Genomic DNA, 25,427 nt, shown 5'->3' with positions numbered 1-25,427 from the left:
TTATATAGTTTTAGACTTATAAATTTATAGAATTATTGCAAAGAGAGTACAGAGAGTTCCCACATACCCCACACCCAGTTTCCCAGTTATTATTTTATTTATTTATTTTTGAGATGGAGTCCCACTCTGTTGCCCAGGCTGGAGTGCAATGGCGCCATCTCCGCTCACTGCAACCTCCACCTCCCAGGTTCAAGGGATTTTCCTGCCAGCTGGGCGTGGTGGCTCACACCTGTAATCCCAGCACTTTGGGTGACCGAGGCGGGCAGATCACGAGGTCAGGAGTTCGAGACCAGCCTGGCCAACATAGTGAAACCCCATCTCTACTAAAAATACAAAAATTAGCTGGGCATGATGGCACGCACCTGTAATCCCAGGTACTAAGAGGCTGAGGCAGGATAATTGCTTGAACCCGGGAGGCGGAGGTTGCAGTGAGCCGAGATCACGCCACTGCACTCCAGCCTGGGCGCTGGGTGACAGGGCAAGACTCCGTCTCAAAAAAAAAAAAAAAAAAAAAAAAATTCTCCTGCCTCAGCGTCCCAAAGCTAAGATTACAGGCAACCCGCCACCATGCCGGCTAAAATTTTTTTTTTTTTTGAGATGGAGTTTCACTTTTGTCACCCAGGCTGGAGTGCAATGGTGTGATCTTGGCTCACTGTGACTTCTGCTTCCTGAGTTCAAGCGATTCTCCTGCCTCAGCCTCCCAAGTAGCTGGAATTACAGGCGCCTGCCACCACGCCCAGCTAATTTTTGTATATTTAGTAGAGACAGGGTTTCACCATGTTGGCAAGGCTGGGCTTTAACTCCTGACCTCAGGTGATCCGCCTGCCTCAGCCTCCCAAAGTGCTGGGATTACAGACGTGAGCTACTGCGCCCAGCCTAATCTTTGTATTTTTAGTAGAGATGAGGTTTTACCATGTTGGCCAGGCTGGTCTGACACTCCTGACTTCAGGTGATTCACCCACCTCAGCCTCCCAAAGTGCTGGGATTACAAGCGTGAGCCACCGTGCCCAGCAATTTTTTTGAGACAGGGTTTCTCTCTGTCACCCAGGCTGGAGTGCAGTGGCACAGTCATAGCTTACTGCAGCCTTGACTTTAATGGGCTCAAGCAATCCTCCTGCCTTAACTTTCCAAGTAGCTGGGACTACAGGCAGCACCACTGTGGCTGGCAAATTTTTAAATTTTTTGTAGAGACAAGGTCTCACTGTTGTTGCCCAAGCTGGTCTCAAACTCCTGTGATCCTCCTGCCTTGGCCTCCCAAAGGGCTGGGATTACAGGTGTGGTCTCCCCTATTATTGATACCTTATGTTAGTATGGTACATTTGTTACAGTTAATGAACCATTATTGATACATTATTAACTAAGCTCCATACTTTATTCAGATTTACTCAGTTTCCCCCTAATGTCCTTTTCTCTTCAGAATCCCATTTCACAATTATCCTGACTCTTGGATGTGATGTTTCTCAGACCTTCCCTGTTTTTAATGACCTTAATTAACAGTTTTGGGGAGTACCGGGCAGGCATATGGTAGGATGCCCCTCTCTCAGGATTTGTCTGATGTTTCCTCATGATTAGACTGGGGTTCTGGGTTTTGGAGAGGAAGACCAGAGGTCAGGTGCCATTCTTGCCACATCTTATCAATGGTTCATGCTGACTTTGATCACCTGACTGAGGTAAGCTTTGCCAGGTTTCTCCACTGTAAAGTTGCTCCTTTTTCTTCTTTCTGTACTGGACCCTTTGGAAGGAAGTCTCTGTGTGCAGCCCACATTTAAGAATTGGGGAATTATGTTCTACCTCCTTAAGGGCAGAATATCTATACAGTTTATTTGGAATTCTTCGGCGTGGGAGATTTGCCTGTTCTCCCTCATTTATTCATTCATCCATTTATATCAGCATGGACTCACAGGTATTTATTTTACACTTCGGCATATAATCTCAAACTACTTAATTTTGTTGCCAAGCAACTCTTCGTTGCTGTGGCTTCTCTGTACCACTTTTCAGACTAGAGGTGGACAAGGGGCATGGGTGGGGTGTAAAAGGTCTAATTATACCAAGTTGCCAACCTTGTTTTCCTTTCTGGAAGGAGAGTTGGGAAACCTCTCCCAACTCATGGGCAATAGGAGGCAGGTTAAAGAGCCCAGTTTGGGCCAGGCATGGAGACTCACGCCTATAATCCCAGCACTTTGGGAGGCCAAGGTGGGAGGATCACTTGAGCCCAGGAGTTCAAGCCCAGCCTGGGCAAGGTGGTGAGATGCTGTCTCTTGAATAAGTAAATAAATAATAGCAGGCCGGGCGCGGTGGCTCATGCCTGTAATCCCAGCACTTTGGGAGGCTGAGATGGGAGGATCACGAGGTCAGGAGATAGAGACATCCTGGTTAACATGGTGAAAATACAAAAATACTAAAAATACAAAAAAATTAGCCAGGCATGGTGGTGGGCACCTGTAGTCCCAGCTACTTGGGAGGCTGAGGCGGGAGAATGGCGTGAACCCGGGAGGCGGAGGTTGCAGTGAGCCGAGATCGTGCCACTGCACTCCAGCCTGGGTGACAGAGTGAGACTGCCTCAAAGAATAAAAATAAAAAAAATAAATAGCCCTGTGTGACTGCCAGCCCCTCCTGTCTTAGGCTCAGCCTGCACTAAGCAGCTAGGAGACAGAGGCCTTCCATGGGCATGGGCTTGGCACTCCTCTGCGGGGAAAGCGTTAATCTCCTTTTCCCAAAGAGGCTGATCCCATGGATTCCAGTTTTTTGTTGTTTTTAGAGACGTGGTCTCACTCTTTCACCAAACTGGAGTGCAGTGCAGTGGTGTGATCATGGCTCACTGCAGTCTCGATCTCCTAGGTTCAAGCAATCCTCCTATCTCAGCCTCCCAAGTAATGGACTACTGGTGCGTGCCACCACGCCCAGCTAATTAACAAAATTTTTCTGTAGAGATGGGTCTTGCTGTGTTGTCCAGACTGGTCTTGAACTCCCAGGCTCAAATGATCCTTCCCACCTCAGCCTCCCAAAGTGCTAGGATTACAGGTGTGAGCCACAGCACCCCACTGGATCCCAGTCTTAAGGCTGAAGTGAGTAAGTGCTTTGAGAACTCCATGTTCACTTACCTGCTGATTACAGCAGGGCCCTGTTCTAGAAGGCTTCTGTGCCACAAGGCCAGGGCAAGAGGAGGCTAATTCCCATGCTCCCTGGTCCCTTCACATTCCCATTGGGTCTTTCTACCTGAACCTACCATGCACTTTCTCTCCCACCTTTCACTCCCTGCTAACTCCCCATCTACAATGGGATCTTCCTGCACCTAAACCCCCACAGCTAGGAGTGGCGGCATGCACCTGTAGTCCCAGCCACTTGGGAGGCTGAGGTGCGAGAATCACTGGAGCGAGCCTAGAAGGTTGAGACCAGCCTGGACAACATAGGGAGATCTCATCTCTAAAAAAATAAAAGCCCCCCTGTGCCTTGGGCCTGTTCCCCATTCTCGACACCCATGAGCCCCTGTCTCCCTGCTCAGTCCTGATCAATCCCACGCTCACCTCCTGGCTTCTGGTGTGCTTCACCACCCCACAGGCTCTGAGCTCCCAGAAGGCAGGCTGGGCATCTGATCACCTGGCCCTTTTCCCTCCAGGTTGAAGTCAAGGCCTCCTTTCTCTGCCCTCAGGAAGCTAACGCTACAGACAAGGGGACTGAATACAGTGGTATCTCGGGACTGAGCTGTTAGGGTACCTAGCTCCTTCAGGCCTGTGTGGCAAGAAGGCAGGGGAGAGGCTAGGCTATGACTGTTGTGTGCCTCAGGGAGGAAGCAGACGCCCACCTGCCTTGGTCCCTCTTGGTCCCACCCAGCCTTGCCAGATTCTCAAGCCTGGGAACCCAGCTGTGGGTGCCCAGCCAGGTCGTTGGCGGGACAATTAACACACCGAATGGGTGCCAACAGGGTTAATCATGGCTGCATTTATAGAGGTGCCGTTCTCTGAGAACCTCCAAGCTTTGCTTTGTATGATCTCATTCCTCTTCTGGAATCCCCCACCCTGGAATGCCACCAAGAGGCTGGGGCTAGGCAGAGAATGGGTGAACAGGGGGGTAAGGGCAGTGCCGGAAAAAGCCCAGACTGCTGCCACCCACTTGGGCAGGCAGGTGGATGGACAAGTGTTTGCTCTGGCAGAGAATAGGGACCTTCGTTCAATGCGCTACACATAAGAGGCCCGCGTGCCATGAGCCAAGTGCTCGGACTGTGCCAGGGCCTGCTCTGGAGCCCACATCCAGCATGGCAGACCCACATCAACAGCACGGATAGGTGTTTTACAGTGTGCCCCTGATTCCTTCAGGAGTGCAAACTGGGCAGTGGCTGCAACTATACGGGTCGGGCAACGAGTTGCCGAAGAGACCTCAGAGCAGGTGACCTTAGGGGTAGATCTTCAGGAAGGGGTTGAGGGAGTTCTGAGGTAAGTGAATGGCCTGACAGGGAATGGTTGTGGGGAGCCGTGTGTGATGAGGATGCCTATCCTACGTGAGTGGCATGGGGTCAAACCAAGGAATTGGGGGCTTAGTTGAAAAAGGCAGGCCGGGTGCAGTGGCTCACACCTGTAATCCCAGCAATTCAGGAGGCCAACTTTGGAGGACTGCTTGAGGCCAGGATTTGGAGCCCTATTTAAAAAAATAAAAGGGCCGGGCGCGGTGGCTCACACTTGTAATCCCAGCACTTTGGGAGGCCGAGGCAGGTGGATCACCTGAGGTCGGGAGTTCAAGACAAGCCTGACCAACATGGAGAAACCCCGTCTCTACTAAAAATACAAAATTAGCCGGGGTGGTGGCACATGCCTGTAATCCCAGCTACTCGGGAGGCTGAGGCAGGAGAATCGCTTGAACCCGGGAGGCGGAGGTTGCGGTGAGCCGAGATCGCGCCATTGCACTCCAGCCTGGGCAAAAAGAACGAAACTCTGTCTCAAAAAATAAATAAATAAATAAATAAATAAATAAAATAAAAAAATAAAAGGAAAGAATAGGTATTGGAAGTCAGCAGAAGTTTTAAAGCAAGGGAATTAACCATTTTAGATCATTCCGGCAGCAGGGCAGAAGGGATATGGCCAGAGGAAGAAACACCGGGTGAGAGGCTGAGTTGATTCAGGTTTAAGGCATTGCATTGAGGCGCCTGAAAATGTGAGGCTGGGAGCTAGAACTTGCTTGTGGGAAGGGCCTAGGGAGAGGAAGAAATAAAAGACCACTGGGCAAGGCGCTGCTGCAGGGCCAGGAGGCGGGACAGGTATCAGGAGGAGCCCCAGACGCAGAGGGGACAGACCAGCCCTGCCTGCAGGCCGCTGTGCACTGAGTGAGCTCAGGGCGAGCAGAGCTTTTGAGGCAGTGCCCTCCCCTTCCCCAGCTTGGCAGGCACACCAGCTTGTGTGGTTTCATGGCTTCATTCCTCCCCCTAGAGGCTCCTGGAAGCACAGCTGCTTTTTCTTAAGAGTGAACAGGTCTGTGGCTTGAACATCTCAGGTCAATTCCCAGAGTTTCCAGCTCAACCCCTTGGCTCTTCTCAGGCCAGCCATGTAGCCCCCTTAGCAGTTGGGTTAAAAAAATAAATCAAGAACGATTGAAGGGGCCGGGAACTGTGGCTCACGCCTATAATACCAACACTTTGGGAGGCTGAGGCGGGCAGATCGCCTGAGGTCAGGAGTTTCAGACCAGCCTGGCCAACATGGCAAAAACTACTACTAAAAATACAAAAATCAGCTGGGTGTGGTGGCGTGTGCCTATAATCCTAGCTACTCAGAAGGCTAAGGCAGGAGAATCGCTTGAACCCCAGGAAACGGAGGTTGCAGTGAGCTGAGATCACGCCACTGCACTCCAGCCTGGGCGACACAGTGAGAGAAAAAAAAAAAAAAAAAGGATGATTGAAGGCAGTTTCTAGAGACCAGTCTGTCCTGCTTAGAGAATGGGGGAGGCTGCCAGGTGGCTGCAGCAGCTGAAGCCAAAAAGTGCACCATCTTTTTTTTTTTTTTTTTAAAGAGATGGAGAGGTGGGGGCGGTGGCTCATGCCTGTAATCCCAGTACTTTGGGAGGCCGAGGCGGGCAGATCACGAAGTCAGGAGTTCGAGACCAGCCTGGCCAACATGGTGAAACCCTGTCTCTACTAAAAATACAAAAAATAGCTGGGCATGGTGGGGGGTGCCTGTAATCCCAGTTACTCAGGAGGCTGAGGCAAGAGAATCGTTTGAACCCAGGAGGCAGAGGCTGCAGTGAGCCAAGATTGTACCACTGCACTCTAGCCTGGGCAACAGAGTGAGACTGTCTCAAAAAAAAAAAAAAAAAAAAAAAGATGTAGGTCTCAGGATGTTGCCCAGGATGGTCTCAAACTCCTACGCTCAAGCGATCCTCCTGTTTCGGCCTCCCAAAGTGCTAGGCTTACAGGCATGAGCCACCATTCTTGGCCCAGAGCACAACATCTATGTGGGGTTCTGGCTCTGCCTATCACAAACTGTGACCCTGAGCCAGTAGATTACTTTGTTAAGCCTTAAATTCCTCATCTGTAAAACAGAGATAAGACCACCCATCTCAGAGGCATTCAACTGTGAAAATTTCATTTATTGTCCAAACCAAGTTTACTAATTACTGGGTAGGCTAGGAAGTATGGTCCTCTGGGTGAAGGTGGATATGAATGTGATTTAAACACTGTAAAACTCTGTGCACATGTACAGAGTTATTGCTGTTACTGCAGATGCTGGGAAGAGCTGCTCACCTACTCAGTAACTATGCCTTGACCTCCCCTTACCTCCTGTACTGAGATCAGCCCTATCTCCTCCGTGTGGGCCAGTGGTGGCTTCTGCCCTCCAGCCAACATCAGAGAGGCTGGAGGCACCTTGTCTTCCTCCCAGCCCTGCCCATCTCCATGACTGACCTTTTCGCGCACCCTGGACCTTGCTAACCCAAGATGCTCACTCTAGGGATGAAGGTGGATGCAGATGCTGGGGTTCAGGGGTGGCCTCAGCTGAGGGCCTGCTGACCAACCAAAGGGTATCAGTAGGGGCAGGGGCTGGCCCTCACCCTGGGCTGGGGGTTGGGCCAGCAGCTTCTCAGCACCAGGATCATGACTCTGAGCAAACTGTGTTTACCAGAGCAGAGAAGGACCTATTTATAGCCTCAGCTGCTGCTTTCTCTGGCTCACGGTGGAGGGGGCAGGGTGGCTTCTCAGAGCAAGGGAGGTAGTCGGGTTGAGGGAACCTGGCTCTGCCCAGGTGCCACTGCTCCAAACCCTGGGCCCCATCCATGGCAAGGGAGACCTTCCCTTTCACCTCTTCCACGCTGCGCTCTCTCCGCCTGCAGCGGGAGTGGCTGGAATGGGAGGACCGGCGGCGGGCAGCTGCCCAGCAATGCCGGAGCCGAAGGTGCCCGTCAAGTCCCCGGGCCCGACTCACTAGGCCTCACCGTTCCTGCCGAGACCCAGCTGTCCACCATGCCCTGTTCTCCGGCGACCTGCAGCAGGTCCAAGCCCTGTTCCAAGATGAAGAGGCCGCCAACATGATTGTGGAGACTGTGAGCAACCAGCTGGCCTGGTCAGCTGAACAGGGTAGGGGGCACCAGAAGAGGGCAGAAGAGGAGGGAGAAAGAAGGGGAGTGGGTGGGGAGGGGGGAGAGTCTAGGGCCCCCCTTCTCTGCAGACCACAGACTATAGCAGCCCTTTCCACCACCCATCCTAGCTCCCTCCTAAACAGAGATGAGGCAGAGTTAGCAGTCTGTATGTCTTTTAAGAATTAAAAGTTGGCCGGGCGCAGTGGCTCACGCCTGTAATCCCAGCACTTTGGGAGAACAAGGCGGGTGAATCACGAGGTCAGGAGTTCGAGACCAGCCTGGACAACATGGTGAAACCTTGTCTCTACTAAAAATATAAAACATTAGCATGGTGGCGCGCATCTGTAATCCCAGCTACTCAGGAGGCTGAGGCAGGAGAATCGCTTGGACTCGGGAGGCGGAGGTTGCAGTGATCCAAGATTGTCCCACTGCACTCCAGCCCAAGCGACAGCATGAGACTCTGTCTCAAAAAAAAAAAAAAAGCAGGTAAAAGTTATATTCTTGGCCTGGGCACGGTGGCTCATGGCTGTAATCCCAGCACTTTGAGAGGCCAAGGCGGGACTACTGCTTTAGACCAGCTTGAGCAACACAGAAGACCCTATTTCCACAGGGGAAAAAAAAAACCATATGTATATATATGTGCATAAATTCTACTGTAGAGGCATCATCTGCCATGAATTTTGTAACTAGCCCCCAAGTCAATTGGGTAGATTTTTTTAAAAACTATTTTAAATAGCAGTATGATGAACATCTTTATGTACTTGCCAGATGATATCCTTAGAATATATTCTGGCTAGGCTGGGCGCAGTGGCTCATGCCTGTAATCCCAGCACTTTGGGAGGCCAAGGCGGACGGATCACGAGGTCAGGAGATTGAGACCATGCTAACATGGTGAAACCCTGACTCTACTAAAAATACAAAAGTTAGCTGGGCGTGGTGGCGCGAGCCTGTAGTCCCAGCTACTTGGGAAGCTGAGGCAGGAGAATTGCACTCCAGCCTGGCAACAGAGTGAGACTGTCTCAAAAACAACAAAAAAAGGGCCTGGTGCGGTGGCTCACACCTGTAATCCCAGCACTTTGGGAGGCCAAGGCGGGCAGATCAGGAGGTCAAGAGATCGAGACCATCCTGGCCAACATGGTGAAATCCCATCTCTATTAAAAATACAAAAATTAGCTGGCCATGTGGCACCTGTAGTCCCAGCTACTTGGGAGGCTGAGGCAGGAGAATCGTTTGAACCTGGGAGGCGGAGGTTGCAGTGAGCTGAGATTGTGCCATTACATTCCAGCCTGGGAAGAGAATGAGACTCTGTCTCAAAAAAAAAAAAAAAAAAAAATATATATATATATATATATATATATTCTGGCTAGCGGGTCTGTCCAGGTTAACTAAATACCTTAGCTGAGATCACCACGATCTCAGGATTGACAGGAGATTGCTTAAACCCCACCCATGGATCTGGGGCTTGAATCCTTGGGAGAGCATGAGCTCCCTCGGTTACTACAGGTTCCAAATTCCTGCTTGGCTGTGACCCCACCAGGGCATCCTGGTCTTGTCCTGCAGCTTGTCCAGAATCCCCACGATGGAACTCAGCCTTAATTTCAAGTCTACTAAGAAACAAAACATGCTTTACTCAAGATTTAGAAAAGCCAGGGACAGACTGTGCTGCCATGCAAACAACTTCTAGTTTGATATGAGGCATCTATGCCTTTTAAACAAGTCCCTGACCACTGCCACCATTCAAATCCAACACTAGTCCCACGATTACCCTCTCCTCATTCTTTTCCCATCCCCACCTCTTATTCTCCCCCTTCTCCCTTCCCCCTATTTCTGAAGGGGTGGCCTGCCCCTCCACACCTGTGGGCGTTTCTTGTTAGGTGGAATGAGACACTTGAGAAAAGAAATGAGACACAGAGACAAAGTATAGAGAAAGAAAAAGTGGGCCCAGGGGACCCGCGCTGGCACCGGTCTCTGAGTTCCCTCAGTATTTATTGATCATTATCTTTACCATCTTAGAAAAAGGGAAGTGGCAGGATAATAGGATCATAGTAGGGAGAAGGTCAGCAGTAAGACATATGAATAAAGATCTCTGTGACATAAGTTTAAGGAAAAGTGCTGTGCCTTGATATGCATATGTAAACATCTCCATAAACCTTTTTAGTGCATAAAGAGCAGCATTGCTAGCAAGTCCCACCTTCAACCCTAAGGCGGTTTTCTCCTTTCTCAGTAAACAGAACATACAATCAATTGGGTTTTACACCGAGATGTTCCATTGTCCAGGGACGGGCAGGAGACAGATGCTTTTCTCTATCTCAACTGCCAAGAGGCCTTCTTTCCTCTTATACTAGTCCTCCTCAGCACAGACCCTTCACGATGTCAAGCTGGGGGACGATCAGGTCTTTCCCTTCCCATGAGGTTATCTTTCAGACTATCACATGGGGAGAAACCTTGGACAATACCTAGCTTTCCTAGGCAGAGGTCCCTGCGACCTTTGGTAGTGTACGTGTCCCTGGGTACTTGAGATTAAGAGAATGGTGATGACTTTTCACAAGCATACTTCCTTCAGGCATTTGTTTAACAAATCACACCCTGCACAGCCCAAAATCTGTTAAACCTTGAGTCACCACAGCACATGTCTATTGCAAGGACAAGGTTGGGGGTAGAGTCACAGATTAACAGCATCTCAAATACAGAACAACATGGAGTCTCTTATGTCTACTTCTTTCTACATAGATACAGTAACAGTCTGATCTTTCTTTTCCCCACAATTTCCATCCAACCCTCCTTGCCCCAGGAGTATCCCAGAACTCAGTTCTGCTCTTTGGCCACTCCCAAACTCAGCTCCAGACCTGCTTGTGTGTAACACCCACTCCCCTTTTTTGTTCACCCAAGACCAAGGTGAACATTTTTTCTTTAAAAAAAAATTTTTTTTTTGAGATGGAGTCTCGCCCTGTTGCCCAGGCTGGAGTACAAATGGCACGATCTTGGCTCACTGCAACCTCTGTCTCCCGGGTTCAAGCAATTCTCCTGCCTCAGCCTCCCGAGTAGCTGGGATTACAGGCACTCACCACCATGCCCAGCTAATTTTTTGTATCTTTAGTAGAGACGGGGTTTCACCATGTTGGCCAGGCTGGTCTAGAACGCCTGACCTTGTGATTCACCCACCTCGGCCTCCCAAAGTGCTGGGATTACAGGTACGAGCCACTGCACCCAGCCCTAAATATTTTTTTTCTTTTTAAATTTTTTTAAAAAATAGCCAGGCATGGTGGCTCACACCTATAATCCCAGCACTTTGGGAGGCCAAGGCGGGCAGATCACGAGGTCAGAAGTTCGAGACCAGCCTGACCAACATGGTGAAACCCCATCTCTACTAAAAATATAAAAATTAGCCAGGCATGGTGGCACGCACCTGTAATCCCAGCTACTTAGGAGGTTGAGGCAGGAGAATCGCTTAAACCCGGGAGGCGGAGCTTGCAGTGAGCCAAGATTGCACCACTACATTCCAGCCTGGGCAACAGAGCAAGACCCCGTCTCAAAAAAATTAAAATTAAAATTAAAAAATAGAGACAAGGACTCACTATGTTGCCCAGACTGGTCTCAAACTCCTGAGGTCAAGTGATCATCCCACCTCAGCCTCCCGAAGTGCTAGGATTACAGGTGTGAGCCACCACACTAGGCCCCAAGGTGAACAAAAAAAGCCATTGACACTATTAGCCATTCAAAGACACTGAGGTTTCCTTAATGGGAGTCACTCTACTTAGTTGGCCCCTGTGGTTTCATACAGCAATTAATTTTTTATGATACATACTATGTTTTATTACAGATTGATAAGCTGTTCTAAAAGGCTGTTCCAATTTATTCTTCCAATTCAGGACTTGAATAAGCCCCTTTCCACAGGTACAGCCTGGCACAGTGTTTGTTCTCAGCAGACCATGCAGAGGGAAGGCCAGGGTCAGCTGTCGGCTGGAACCAGCATCCCCACTCCCTGCCCTGCCCTGTCTTATGCACCACGCCCCAAAACTATTTGCTCTTCCCAGGGTTCTGGGTGCTGACCCCCAAGACCAAGCAGACGGCACCCCTCGCCATCGCCACAGCCCGAGGCTACACAGACTGTGCTCGCCACCTGATCCGGCAGGGAGCTGAGCTGGATGCCCGCGTCGGGGGTCGCACTGCCTTGCACGAGGCCTGTGCCCGGGCCCAGCTCGACTGTGTGCGGCTGCTGCTGACCTTCGGAGCCAAGGCTAACGTGCTGACTGAGGAGGGCATGACTCCCTTGCACCTCTGCACGATTCCCGAGTCCTTGCAGTAGGTGCCTGAGGGCTGAGACCGTTTGGGGAGGAATGTGTGTGTGTGTCTCCAGCTCACAGGCCAGAAGAGGGAAGCTGACAACTACATGCAGCTTTGTGGTTCATAAAGCATCTCATATACACATCTTCACAATAACCTGGAGACAGGCCTCATTCTACAGATGAGAAAAATGAAGCTCAGAAAGGTTTAGTAACTTGTCCAAGGTCACATCTGCTAAGTCCAGGAGGCAGAAGCCCTGTTGCTTTTTGGGAAAACTCTGTTCCAACTGCGGTCTCCAATTCCCTGTGAATCCTTTGTAGCCAAACCTAGCTGTTTTTTTTGTTTGTTTGTTTTTTGTGTTTTTTCTTTTTTTTTCCTTTTTTTTTTTTTGAGGTGGAGTCTCGCTCTGTCGCCCAGGCTGGAGTGCAGTGACCGGCTCTCGGCTCACCGCAAGCTCCGCGTCCTGGGTTTACGCCATTCTCCTGCCTCAGCCTCCCGAGTAGCTGGGACTACAGGTGCCCGCCACCTCGCCCAGCTAGTTTTTTTTTGTGTATTTTTTTTTAGTAGAGACGGGGTTTTACCGTGTTAGCCAGGATGGTCTCGAGCTCCTGACCTCGTGATCCGCCCATCTAGGTCTCCCAAGTGCTGGGATTACAGGCTTGAGCCACCGCGCCCAGCCCTGATTTTTGTGTTTTTGAGACCGAGTCTTGTTTTGTCGCCCAGGCTGTAGTGCAGTGGCGTGATCTCGGCTCACTGCAACCTCTGCCTCCACGCCCAGTTAGGTTTTGTATTTCTAGTGGAGATGGGGTTTTGCCATGTTGGCCAGGCTGGTCTTGAACTCCCGACCTCAAGTGATCCACCCGCCTTGGCCTCCCAAAGTGCTGGGATTACAGGCATGAGCCACCATGCCCAGTCCAAATTCCTAGTTGTTTTGAGGTATTAAGAAATATCTGGCCAGGTGTGGTGGCTCACACCTGTAACTCCAGCTACTAGGAGGTTGAGACACAAGAATCGCTTGAACCTGGGAGGTGGAGGTTGCAATGAGCCGAGATTCTGCCACTGCACTCCAGCGACACTCTGTCTAAAAAAAAAAAAAAAAAAAAAAAAACTGGGCGCAGTGGCTCATGCCTATAATCCCAGCACTTTGGGAGGCTGAGGCGGGTGGATCATGAGGTCAGCAGTTCAGGACCAGCCTGGCCAACATAGTGAAACCCTGTCTCTATTAGAAATACAAAAAATTAGCTGGGGCGGGCGTGGTGGCGGGCGCCTGTAATCCTAGCTACTCAGGAGGCTGAGGCAGGAGAATCACTTGAACCCAGGAGGCGGAGATTGCAGTGAGCCGAGACTGTGCCACTGCACACCAGCCCCTGCGACAATGTGAGACTGTCAAAAAAAGAAAAAAATAAGAAAGATCTACAGGCCAGGTGCAGTGGTTCACGCCTGTAATAACTACACTTTTGGAGGCAGAGGCAGGAGGATTGGTTGAGTCCAGGAGTTTGAGAACAGCTTGGGCAACATAAGTGAGATTTTGTCTCTACTAAAAATAAAAAATAAAAACTAGGCAGGCATGGTGGCATGAGCCTCTAGTCCCAGCTACTTGGGAGGCTGAGGCAGGATGATCTCTTGAGCCCAGAAGTTCAAGACCAGACTGGGCAACATAGTGACACCCTGTCTCTATAAAACATAAAATTAGCCGGGCATGGTGGCGTGCATCTGTAGTCTCAGCTACTCAGGAAAAGCACTTGAGCCCAAGAGGTCTAGGCTTCAGTAAGCTATGATCATGCTGCCACTATACTCCAGCCTGGACAACAGGGCAGGACCCTGTCTTAAAAAAAAAAAAAAAAAGTGGGAGGAGAGGTATGGGGGTACCTCACACCAACGTTAGGCAACACAAGGCTAGATTTTTTGTTTTTGGAGACAGGGTCTCACTCTGTTATCCAGGCTGGAGTGCAGTGGCACAATCATGACTCACTCGTAGCCGCAATCTCCTGGGCTCAAACAATCCTCCTGCCTCAGCTTCCAGGGAAGTTGGGATTACAGGACAGTGCTACCATACCTGGCTATTTTTAAAAAAATTATTATTTTTAGTAGAGACATAGTGTCTCTATGTAGCCCAGGCTGGTCTCTGACTCCTGAGCTCAGGCAATTCTCCTGCCTTGGCCTCCCAAAGTATTGGAATTACAGACATGAACCAATATACCAACCCTGCCACTTTTTTTAAGGTTGGCAGTTTCTTGGAGTCCCTGCATGAGGGTATTTGCACTTTTACAATCAGGTCACCGGGTGCGGAGGCTCACGCCTGTAATCCCAGCACTTTGGAAGGCCGAGGCAGGCGGATCACGAGGTCAGGAGATCAAGACCATCCTGGCTAACATGGTGAAACCCCGTCTCTACTAAAAATACAAAAAATTAGCCGGCGCGGTGGCGGGCGCCTGTAGTCTCAGCTACTCGGGAGGCTGAGGCAGGAGAATGGCATGAACCCGGGAGGTAGAGCTTGCAGTGAGCTGAGATCGTGCCACTGCACTCCAGCGTGGGTGACAGAGCGAGACTCCGTCTCAAAAAAAAAAAAAAAAAAATACAATCAGGTCAACAGACAGGGTGGCAGGTAAGGATCCAAGGGCTCCTGGAAGACTCTCCACTGCCCACAAGCTGGGGACCTCTCTCCACTACATCTAGATGATGTCCAAGAAGTGGTCCACATTTGCCAGCCCTTTCTTGGGTTCTTACAGGCATTTGGTGTGCCTTCCAACAGACTTCATCTTTCTAAGTAACGTGAGAATGCCCACTTACTGGAACCCTACCGAGCGAGCTTTGGAGTGTTACTTAAATTTAGTATTTGAAGGCCGGGTGTGGTGACTAACACCTGTAATTCCAGCACTTTGGTAGGCCAAAGCAGGGGGATCACGAGGTCAGGAGATCAAGACCATCCTGGCCAACATGGTGAAACCCTGTTTCTACTAAAAATACAAAAATTAGCCAGGCATGGTAGTGCATGCCTGTAGTCCCAGCTACTTGGGAGGCCGAGGCAGAAGAATGGCTTGAACCCGGGAGGCAGAGACTGCAGTGAGCCAAGATGGCGCCACTGCATTCCAGCCTGGGCGACAGAGCAAGACTTGGCTCATGCCTGTAATCCCAGCACTTTGGGAGGCCAAGGCAGGTGGATCATGAGGTCAGGAGATTGAGACCATCCTGGCTAACACGCGGTGAAACCCCATCTCTGCTAAAAAAAAACGAAAAAATTAGCTGGGTGTGGTGGTGGGTGCCTGTAGTCCCAGCTACCCAGGAGGCTGAGGCAGGAGAATGGTATGAACCTGGGAGGCAGAGCATGCAGTGAGCTGAGATCACACCACTGCACTCCAGCCTGGGCGACAGAGCGAGACTCCGCCTCAAAAAAAAATTTAGTATTCGGAAACAAAAATTAGCCTATGATTAGAATTTACCAAGGAGATAATTCAGTAGCTCATGGAAGACTGGCTGCTACTCACATCCTGGCTACAGAGCAAGACACCTACATGGAATATATGAGCAAGAATTTTGGCCATTAGGCCGGGCGCGGTGGCTCAAGCCTGTAATCCCAGCACTTTGGGAGGCCAAGACGGGCGGATCAGGAGGTCAGGAGATCAAGACCATCCTGGTTAACATGGTGAAACCCCGTCTCTACTAAAAAATACAAAAAACTAGCCGGGCATGGTGGCGGCGCCTGTAGTCCTAGCTACTCAGGAGGCGGAACTTGCAGTGAGCCGAGATCGCGCCACTGCACTCCAGCCTGGGCAACAGAGCGAGACTCCGTCTCAAAAAAAAAAAAAAAAAGAATTTTGGCCATTTTGGGAAAGGGTATTTGGTTATCAGGGTTTCACTGAGGATGGTGGATCTGCTCCTGAGTTTCCAGAAGCTGCAGTTTTGGCTTTTTAGTTATAAGTTACTGTTAGTTTGGTTTCATCATTATTAATTTAGTTTTTTGCATGTTTGGTTTACCCTGCAGTAAGGAAGGATGCATGTTTGCTGCCACAGTGTTCTGGTCTATAATTTTCCTTGGAACTGGGAAACATGTGCTCTCTAAAACCTGTTTTTGTTGCTGTTTTTCCTTTGGTTTTGTTTTCTCTAGGGGAAAGTGGAGGAGGGTGGCCCCAAATGCCTGCCTTTGCTTGAATGATTGTGGCCTGGTTTAGAAGAGTGGTCTTTTAAGTGTGAGGGCAGAAATAAAATATTATAACTTGTATTTTTGTTTTGGTGCATACTTTCTAATTTTCTGTGTTTTATAACGTACACAGAAGTGGGTTTTCCAAATTTTGTGCTATCAAAATGTTAGGAGATAAGGCCTGGTGTGGTGGCTCACACCTGTAATCCCAGCAGTTTGGGAGGCCAAGGCAGGAGGATTGCTTGAGCCCAGGAGTTTGAGACCAGCTGGGGCAAATGGTGAGACCCTGTCTCTACAAAAAATAATTTTAAACATTAGCCAGGTGTGATGGTGCCCACCTGTGGTCCCAGCTACTTGGGAGGCAGAGGCAGGAGGACTGCTTGAGCTTGGGAGGTCCAGGCTACATGAGCTATATGTAATTGCACCACTGCACTTCAGCCTGGGCGACAGAGAGGGACCCTGTCTCCAAAAAAAAAAAAAAAAAAAAAAGGAGACAACTGACAACTGAGACGGAGTAGACTCTGGGAGGGACTGTCTGAGGCAGTGAGCACTATTTCTGGTGCAGCCACTAACTTGCTGTGTCCTCGGCTGCACAAATCACTTCTGGGCTTAAGTTTTCATATGAAAACTGAAGATGCTTCTGGTAGCTCTCAGCACCTTTCAGTTCTGTTGTCTATAGCGGGGCTTGTGTGATTCATGGAGGACACCAGGTAGGACCTCAAGGTGAGGGGTGGAAAGAGAAGGGAGGGTGACAGCAAGCTGAAGGGGTCCCAGGCCTTCAGGATTTTCCCCGGGACCTTGCTCTCTTGTCCCCAGGTGCGCCAAGTTGCTGCTGGAAGCGGGAGCGACGGTGAACCTGGCGGCAGGCGAGAGCCAGGAGACGCCCCTGCATGTGGCGGCGGCGCGCGGCCTGGAGCAGCATGTGGCTCTGTACCTGGAGCATGGCGCCGACGTGGGCCTGCGCACCAGCCAGGGCGAGACGGCACTGAACGCGGCATGCGCTGGGGCCGAGGGCCCCGGCAGCTGCAGGCGGCACCAGGTTGCGGCGCGCCGGCTCCTGGAAGCTGGAGCTGATGCCCGGGCGGCCGGGCGCAAGCGCCACACGCCGCTGCACAACGCCTGTGCCAACGGCTGCGGGGGCCTGGCCGAGCTGCTGCTGCGCCATGGGGCCCAGGCTGAGGTCCCCAATGGGGCGGGCCACACGCCCATGGACTGTGCGCTGCAGGCCGTCCAGGACGCCCCCAACTGGGAGCCCGAGGTCCTCTTCGCCGCACTGCTGGACTACGGGGCCCAGCCTGTGCGCCCTGAGGTGAGGTGCGCTGGGAGACTCTGAGATAGGAAGCTCCTGTGTAGGGGAGCCCACGGCTGGAACTACTCAGCCTCTGGGGAAGAGAGAGGGTCCAAGAGACTGAAAGCCCGCCCTCAGTGGCCAGGGGGTTGTCCCCAGCTTGGGAGGGGGAGAGAGGATTCCGGGAGAGAGTCCAAAGGAAGGAAGAGCCCCAGAGGAAAACTGGGGCTAAAAGGTTTGAGCACTTGAGGGTGGAGTAGACAGAGGCACAGAAAAGGGAAGAGAGACTCAGATCTTAGCCCCCCAGATTAGGCTAGGATTGGCCATGTGGGTTAGGTGAGACTTGGGTCTGCCCTCGGCTGGGGGAGGCATGTGCCCAATACCCTCTTTTAACCCCTAGATGCTGAAACACTGTGCCAACTTCCCTCGGGCCCTGGAAGTCCTGCTTAATGCCTATCCTTGTGTCCCATCCTGTGAGACCTGGGTGGAGGCGGTGCTCCCAGAACTGTGGAAGGTATGTCTGCCTCAGGGCCGAGATGGGGAGGAGGGATGAGCCACAGGTCTATTCCTTCAGGATCAGCGTCATGGAGGGAGCAGCAGGAGGGTCCCTGGGTAGAGAGGATGGGTAGAGTGGCACCCCTGAGTTTCAGGGTTCCCCCTCCCCCTGGTACCCCAGGCTGACCCCCTAACTCCACACACCTCTCCTGCCTCCCTCACTTGCATCAGCACAGACATTTATCTGGCATCTCTAACTTGGTGGGCACTGTGCTAGCCTCTCTGGGGTGGGAGTGGGTGCAAACATAGTGAAGACCCTTCCCTGAAGTGGAGCCCTAGCCCCCATTATCACTGCAGGGCCTCTATGGTTCTGAATCTGAGTCCTTTGAGACACACGAAACACCCAGGTGGGTGCATGCTGCAAAATCCCAGGACCCTCACCACTGGGTTGCCCCCAGATGGTAGGGCAAGGGTCATCTGACCCTCTTTTACTCCTGGCCTAGGAGCACGAAGCCTTCTACAGCTCGGCCCTGTGCATGGTGAACCAGCCAAGGCGGCTGCAGCACCTGGCCCGACTAGCTGTGCGCGCTCGGTTGGGAAGCCGCTGCCGGCAGGGTGCCACCCAGCTGCCACTGCCCCCGCTCCTCAGGGACTACCTGCTGTTGCGTGTGGAGGGGCGCATCCAGTGAGCCCCATGTCAGGCTGTCCCATGGTGTGTTCTGCCCTTCCCACCTGTCCCCGCCTCCAACCCCAGAGGACCAGTTCCTGGCCCTCTTTTCTTTTTTTTCTTTTTCTTTTTTTTTTGAGACAGAGTCTCGCTCTGTCGCCCAGGCTGGAGTGCAGTGGGGCTATCTCGGCTCACTGCAACCTCCGCCACCTAGGTTCAAGCGATTCTTGTGCCCCAGCCTTCCAAGTAGCTGGGACTACAGGCGTGAGTCACCACACCTGGCTTTTTTTTGAGACAAAGTCTCGATGTTGTCCAGGCTGGAGTGCAGTGACATGATCTTCGCTCACTGTAAGCTCCGCCCCCCGGGTTCACGCCATTCTCCTGCCTCAGCCTCCCGAGTAGCTGGGACTACAGGCGATCACCACCACGCCTGGCTAATTATTTTGTATATTTAGTAGAGATGGGGTTTCACAGTGTTTGCCAGGATGGTCTCGATCTCCTGACCTCGAGATCCGCCCACTTTGGCCTCCCAAAGTGCTGGGATTACAGTCGTGATCCACTGCGCCCAGCCTAATTTTTGTATTTTCAGTAGAGACAGGGTCTCACCATGTTGGCCAGGCTGTTCTCGCACTGACCTCAGGTGATCCACCTGCCCTGGCCTCCCAAAGTGTTGGGATAACAGGCATGAGCCACCGCGGCCAGCCACCTGCCCCTCTTTTCTGTACTCCACGTGCTGTCCTGGTCCACCTCATCCCTCCATGGGCTTCTTGAGACACCTGCTGACCTCTAACCGGACCTGAGCTTCAGACCCTCTCTCCAGCAGGAAGGGCTGCAGACTCTGGCCTGTTCCCAGACTCGGCCTTTACCTCCCTCCTCCTCCTGTGTTGACCAGCCTGGCCAACATGGTGAAACCCTGTCTCTACTAAAAATACAAAAATTAGCCGGGCATGGTGGCAGACGCCTGTAATTCCAGCTACTCAGGAGGCTGAGGCAGGAGAATCACTTGAACCTGGGAGGCGGAGGTTGCAGTGAGCCAAGATCGCATTACTGTACTCCAGCCTGGGCAACAGAGTGGGACTCGGTCTTAAAAAAAAAAAAAAAAAAAAGGCTGGGCACGGTGGCTCAAGCCTGTTATCCCAGCGCTTTGGGAGGCCGAGACGGGCGGATCACGAGGTCAGGAGATGGAGACCATCCTGGCTAACACGGTGAAACCCCGTCTCTACTAAAAAAATACAAAAAAACTAGCCAGGCGTGGTGGCGGGCGCCTGTAGTCCCAGCTACTCGGGAGGCTGAGGCAGGAGAATGGCATGAACCCGGGAGGTGGAGCTTGCAGTGAGCTGAGATCCGGCCTCTGCACTCCAGCCTGGGCGATAGAGCGAGACTCCGTCTCAAAAAAAATAAATAAATAAAATTAAAAAAAAAAATTAAAAAAAAAAAATTAGCCAGGCGTGGTGGCACATCCCTGTAGTCCCAGCTACTTAGTAGGCTGAGACAGGAGAATTGCTTGAACCCGGGAGGTGGAGGTTGCAGTAAGCCGAGACCACGCTATTGCATTCCAGCCTGGGCAACAAGAGCGAAATGCCGTCTCAAAAAACAAAACAAAACAAAACAAAACAAAACAAAAACAACTCAGTAAAACAGAGCCTCTAGCCTCTGCCAAATTATCTAGCCTTCTGACTTCCCTTCTTCCTTCCAAGGTTCATCTCCAGCCTTAGTAAACAAGTCACCAGTTGCTGGATGTGACCTGCTCCTCTTTGCTTTCAGGTTTTGCATGCGTTATTCCCACCGCTTGAAATACTCTTCCACATTTTCTGGTCTGGTCAAGGCTGATTTGGCCCTCAGGACTCAGTTCCAATAGCACTGTCTCTGCAGAGCCCTCCTTTGTACTTATTTAAGTGCCTGTGTCTGTCTCAACTAGGCTGAGATTGGAACTGTATTTCTTGAACGGGTATTTTGGTAAATGATTGTGGAAGGAGGAACATCCATGAGCCTGGGGTCCATCTATGTGCTCCCTCCGTCCCCAAGTGATGAATGGTGTCTTAAACAGTGGTCACCACATATGGTCTCTGAGGGCCCAGCCACCAACTGCCCGAATCCCCCAACTTCTTCCTCTTGTCCCAGAGTCAAAAGTACCACAATACAGCTTTTGGAAGAAGCTTTTCAAAGCAAGCCAGTTTTTATGAGTGCAAATAAATGATTAGTGCATGAAATGAAAGTACGGATATTGTTTGGTTTAAATGTGACAGAGGTCCCCATCATTCCATATTCATTCCCCACCCCCGGTGCTCTTCTGTGGTTTTCAGGTTTTCTGCATTGAGCAAATGTTACAAGAAAAACACAAGGGCCAGGTGCTGTGTAGTCCCAGCTACAAGGGAGGCTGAGGCAGGAGGATCACTGGACCCCAGGAGTTCGAGACCAGCCTGGGCAACACATTGAGACACTGTCCTGAAAACAATTTTTTTTTTTTTTTGAGACAGGGCCTCTCTCTGTTGCCCAGGATGGAGTGTGGTGGCTTGATCACCGCTCACTGCAGCCTCAACCTCCTACACTCAAGCAATACTCCCAACTCAGCCTCCCAAGTAGCTGGGACTACAGGCATGCACCATCACGGGTCTCACTATGTTGCTGAGGCTGAGGGAAAAAAAAAAGGCCCAGCATGGTGGCTCATGCCTGTAATCCCAGCACTTTGGGAGGCCAAGGCGGGGCAGATCACTTGAGTCCAAGAGTTTGAGACCAGCCTGGGCAACATAACAAGATCCTGTCTCTAGAAATTAAAAAAAAAGAAAACACAAAATACTTAGCCAGGTGTGGTGGTGCAGATGGTGGTCCCAGCTACTCAGGAGGCTGAGGTGGGAGGATCACATGAGCCCAGGAAGCAGAGGTCGCAGAGAGCTGAGGTCACAGCAAGCTGAGATTGTGCCACTGCACTCCAGCCTGGGCGACAGAGTGAGACCCCATCTCAAAATAAATAAATAAATAAAAATAACAGAAACACAAATCCCCTCACAGACCCAGAATCTATAGTACCTATCACAGGAGGGAACTGGGGAGGGGCTCCCAGCAGTCTTCTCCTTAGTCAGCAGTCTTTTTTGCTGAGGGATCCTGGGGTCTCCAGTCCCATTACCAGTTGGAGTTACACAGTGGAGACAGGGATGTAAAGTCCTGGGGTCAGCCTCCTGCTGCAGTTGCCCAACCTTCCCTCCTCCAGGAGAATTGTTATCTGTGGGATTCCATTTCATCAACACAAAGATAGTTTTTTTTACCTTGCTATGTAGAATGCAACACCCCGTTTCTGGATGAAATTTGTGCTTTAGTTTTACAGAGCCAAAAGGCCTGACAGAAGAAAAAGAACTCCTCCCTAGAGAGGGAGGCTGGGAGCCTCACTCTCAGAGGCAATGCTGAACTTTCTACCCCTTTACAGCAGACGGACCACAGCCAGCTCAGCCTTTTCTGATATATTTACAACTACAAAAGATACGGTTAAAAAAGAAAAATACTTGGGTGCGGTGGCTCACGCCTATAATCCCAGCACTTGGGGAGGCAGAGGCGGGTGGATCGCCTGAGGTCAGGAGTTCAAGACCAGCCTGGCTGACATGGTGAAACCCCTTCTCTACTAAAAATACAAAAATTAGGACAGGCATGGTAGCTCACGCCTATAATCCCAGCACTTTTGGAGGCCGAGGCAGGTGGATCACCTGAGGCCAGCCTGGCCGACATGGTGAAACCCTGTCCCTACAAAATTAGCCAGGTGTGGTGGTGCACACATGTAGTCCCAGCTATTCAGTAGGTTGAGGCAGGAGAATCACCTGAACCTGGGAGGCGGAGGTTGCAGTGAGCCGTGATCTCCTACTGCACTCCAGCCTGGGTGACAGAGTAAAACTCTGTCACAAAAAAAAAAAAAAAAAAAAAATTCAGGGTACAAGGCCAGGTGTGCAAATCCTGTTGGTGGGCAAATCACCTCTTTGGGGACAATTTGGCCACTTCCTTAAACACTGTTCCCAGTTACACAAAAGCAGGCTACATACGGGAATATTCCTCTCAGCACTGCTTGCAACAACTCATGTCGGAGTGGTTAGACAAATCCATATTACCCATGGCAGGAAAGAACTAGGGAGGGATTCCAAGTGACCAGCATGTGTACTGCCTTGGGAAGATCTCCTAGAGTGCTTTTTATTGATTGATTGAAACGGGGTCTTTATGCCAGGCTGGAGTGCAATGACGCAATCACAGCTCACTGTAGCCTTGACCTCCTATGCTCCAATGATTCTTCCACCTCAGCCTCCCAAGTAGCTGGGGCTACAGGCACACACCACCAGGCCTGGCTAATTTTTAAATTTTTTGTAGAGACAGCATCTCGCAATGTTGCCTATGCTGGTTTCAAATTCCTGGGCTCAAGTGATCCTCCCACCTCAGCCTCCCAAAGTGTTAGAATTACAGTTTTGAGCCACCATGCTCAGCTATTTTCCTTTACCTTTTTTATTTTGAGATGGAGTCTCACTCCATCTCCCAGGCTGGAGCACAGTGCCACGATCACAGCTCTCTGCAATCTTGACCCTAGGGTCAAGCAATCCTCCCACCTCAGCCTCCTGAGTAGCTGGCTTATGGCTCACTGCAGCCTTAACCTCTTAGGGTCAATCATCCCACTTCAGCCTCCTGAGTCGCTGGGACTACAGGCACACGCCACCATGCCCAGCTAATTACTTTTTTTTTTAGAGATGTGGGTCTCACCATATTGCCCAGTCTGGTCTTGAACTCCTGGCTCAAGGGATCCTCCTGCCTCGGCCTCCCAAGGTGCTGGGATTACAAGTATGAGCCACTGTGCCCGGCTTTGTGAATGCACTTAATGCCACTGAATTGTAAACTTAAAAATAGTTAAAATGGTACATTTTATATTATGTATATGTATATATTTACCTTTAGAAATAGAGGTCTCCCTGTGTTGCCCAGGCTGGCCTTTAACTCCTGGGCTCAAGTGACCCTGCTGAGTCAGCCTTCAGAGTAGCTGGGACTACAGGTGCATGCCACCGTGCCTAGCTATGTTTGTTTATTTATTTATTTACTTATTTATTTATTTATTGAGATGGAGTCACTCTGTCGCCCAGGCTGGAATGCAGTGGCACGATCTCAGCTCACTGCAAGTTCTGCCTCCCGGGTTCACGCCATTCTCCTGCCTCAAGCTCCCAAGTAGCTGGGACTACAGGCGCCCACCACCACGCCTGGCTTATTTTTTGTATTTTTAGTAGAGACGGGGTTTCACCGTGTTAGCCAGGATGGTCTCGATCTCTTGACCTCATGATCCGCCCATCTCGGCCTCCCAAATTGCTGGGATTACAGGCGTGAGCCACTGGGCCCAGCAGCTATGTTTGTTTTACCACAATGAAAGGACTTACAAAAAAGAAGCTAGACACTGAAGAGAATACACAGTTGGATTCCTTTTATAGCAAGTACAAAAACAAGAAAAACTAATATCTGGTGACAGACATCAGAACAGTGACTACTCTTTGGAGGTTAATGGCTAGAAGAATGTATGAAGGGGGAGGTTCTGGGGTAATTATCTATTTCTTTCTTTCTTTTTTTTTTTTTTTTTTCCTGAAATGCAGTCTCGCTCTGTCACCCAGGCTGGAGTGCAGTGGCTCCATCTCAGCTCACTGCAACCTCCGCCTCCCAGGTTCAAGCCATTCTCCTGCCTCAGGCTTCTGAGTAGCTACGATTACAGGCGTGCGCCACCACGCCCGGCTAATTTTTGTATTTTTATAGAGATTTCACCATGTTGAACTCCTGACCTTATGATCAGCCTGCCTTGGCCTCCTAAAGTGCTGGGATTACAGGTGTAAGCCACCGCGCCAGGCCTAATTATCTATTTCTTGATCTAAGTGTTACTTCTGCCAGTGTTCAGTTGGTACAAGCCACCGAGCTTTTTGCTTATGTTTGCCCCTGTATGCATTATTTATCTTTTAATCATTAGTTCTCCAAAACCCTCAAACTCCAGCGCTTTTTTTTTTTTCTTTTTTTTGAGACAAGGCCTCGCTGTCGGGTGGAGTGCAGTGGCTCAGATCATAGCTCACTGCAGCCTCGAACTCCTGGGCTCAAGCGATCCTCCCATCTCTGTCTCCCAAAGCGGTGGGAAAAAATTTTAATTGCGGCCGAGCGCGGTGGCTCACGCCTGTAATCCCAGCACTTTGGGAGGCCAAGATGGGGGCGGATCACCTGAGGTAAGGAGTTCGAGACCAGCCTGACCTGACCAACAGGAAGAAACCCCGTCTCTACTAAAAATACAAAATTAGCGGGGCGTAGTGGTCCATGCCTATAACCCCAGCTACTCGGCAGGCTGAGGCAGTACAGTCGCTTGAACCCGGGGGGCGGTGGTTGCAGTGAGCCGGGATCGCGCCATTGCACTCCAGCCTGGGCAACAAGAGCGGAACTCCGTCTCAAAAAAGAAAAAAGAAAAAATTTTAATTGCAAAAATCCGAATAAGTTCTTGAAAGCTGGACTTTTCCCCTTTTTTGTGCCCTAGGCCTGCGCTGAATCTGTGCCTTCTTTGAAATGCTTTCCCGCCTTCTTTCTCCGGGTCCCACGCTACCTGGGGCCGCACTCTTCAAGCACTGGATGTTGACTAACTCGTCTCCTTATCTGTCTTCCCGAATGGCCCAGAGCTGAGTTCTTACTAATCCCGCTAACCTGTAGTTCGGTGCGCGTTGCAAAGCAGTAACAAATCCAATCAGCCCGGGAGGCAGACAGCAAGGACGGAAGAACAAGGCTGGAAAGGGAAACGTTGCCCAGCGGCGCCAGCCCGGGCAACCTTACACAGACGCGAAGCCACACCCCTTTCCCCAAGTACCTCCCCGCTAACTCCTCCCCCTGGCCCAGCCTCTCACACGGATTGTCTAAGTCCCCGCCCACCAGGCGTGGCCCCGCTCTGGGAGGACCGCAATCCCGCCAACAATGACTCCGCCCCTCCTTCCGCTGAGAAACCTGTCCCTTTTATTTAAAGAATACCTTTT

General features: G+C 50.9%; 1 protein-coding gene across 1 annotated transcript; it reads left to right on the top strand.

Moving 5' to 3' along the window:
• Nucleotides 1-4,091: 4,091 nt before the first annotated feature.
• ASB16 (ankyrin repeat and SOCS box containing 16) lies at nucleotides 4,092-18,618 on the top strand. Its single transcript, XM_008012446.3, has 5 exons — nucleotides 4,092-7,552; nucleotides 11,589-11,856; nucleotides 16,793-17,285; nucleotides 17,665-17,778; nucleotides 18,263-18,618. The coding sequence occupies exons 1-5, from the start codon at nucleotides 7,252-7,254 to the stop codon at nucleotides 18,446-18,448; spliced, it is 1,362 nt and encodes a 453-aa protein (XP_008010637.1). The 5' UTR covers nucleotides 4,092-7,251; the 3' UTR covers nucleotides 18,449-18,618.
• The last annotated feature ends 6,809 nt before the right edge of the window (nucleotides 18,619-25,427 follow it).

Source organism: Chlorocebus sabaeus, chromosome 16 (genome assembly GCF_047675955.1).
Source record: "Chlorocebus sabaeus isolate Y175 chromosome 16, mChlSab1.0.hap1, whole genome shotgun sequence".
NCBI lineage: Eukaryota > Metazoa > Chordata > Mammalia > Primates > Cercopithecidae > Chlorocebus > Chlorocebus sabaeus.
This window is presented reverse-complemented; position numbering and strand designations above follow the sequence as displayed.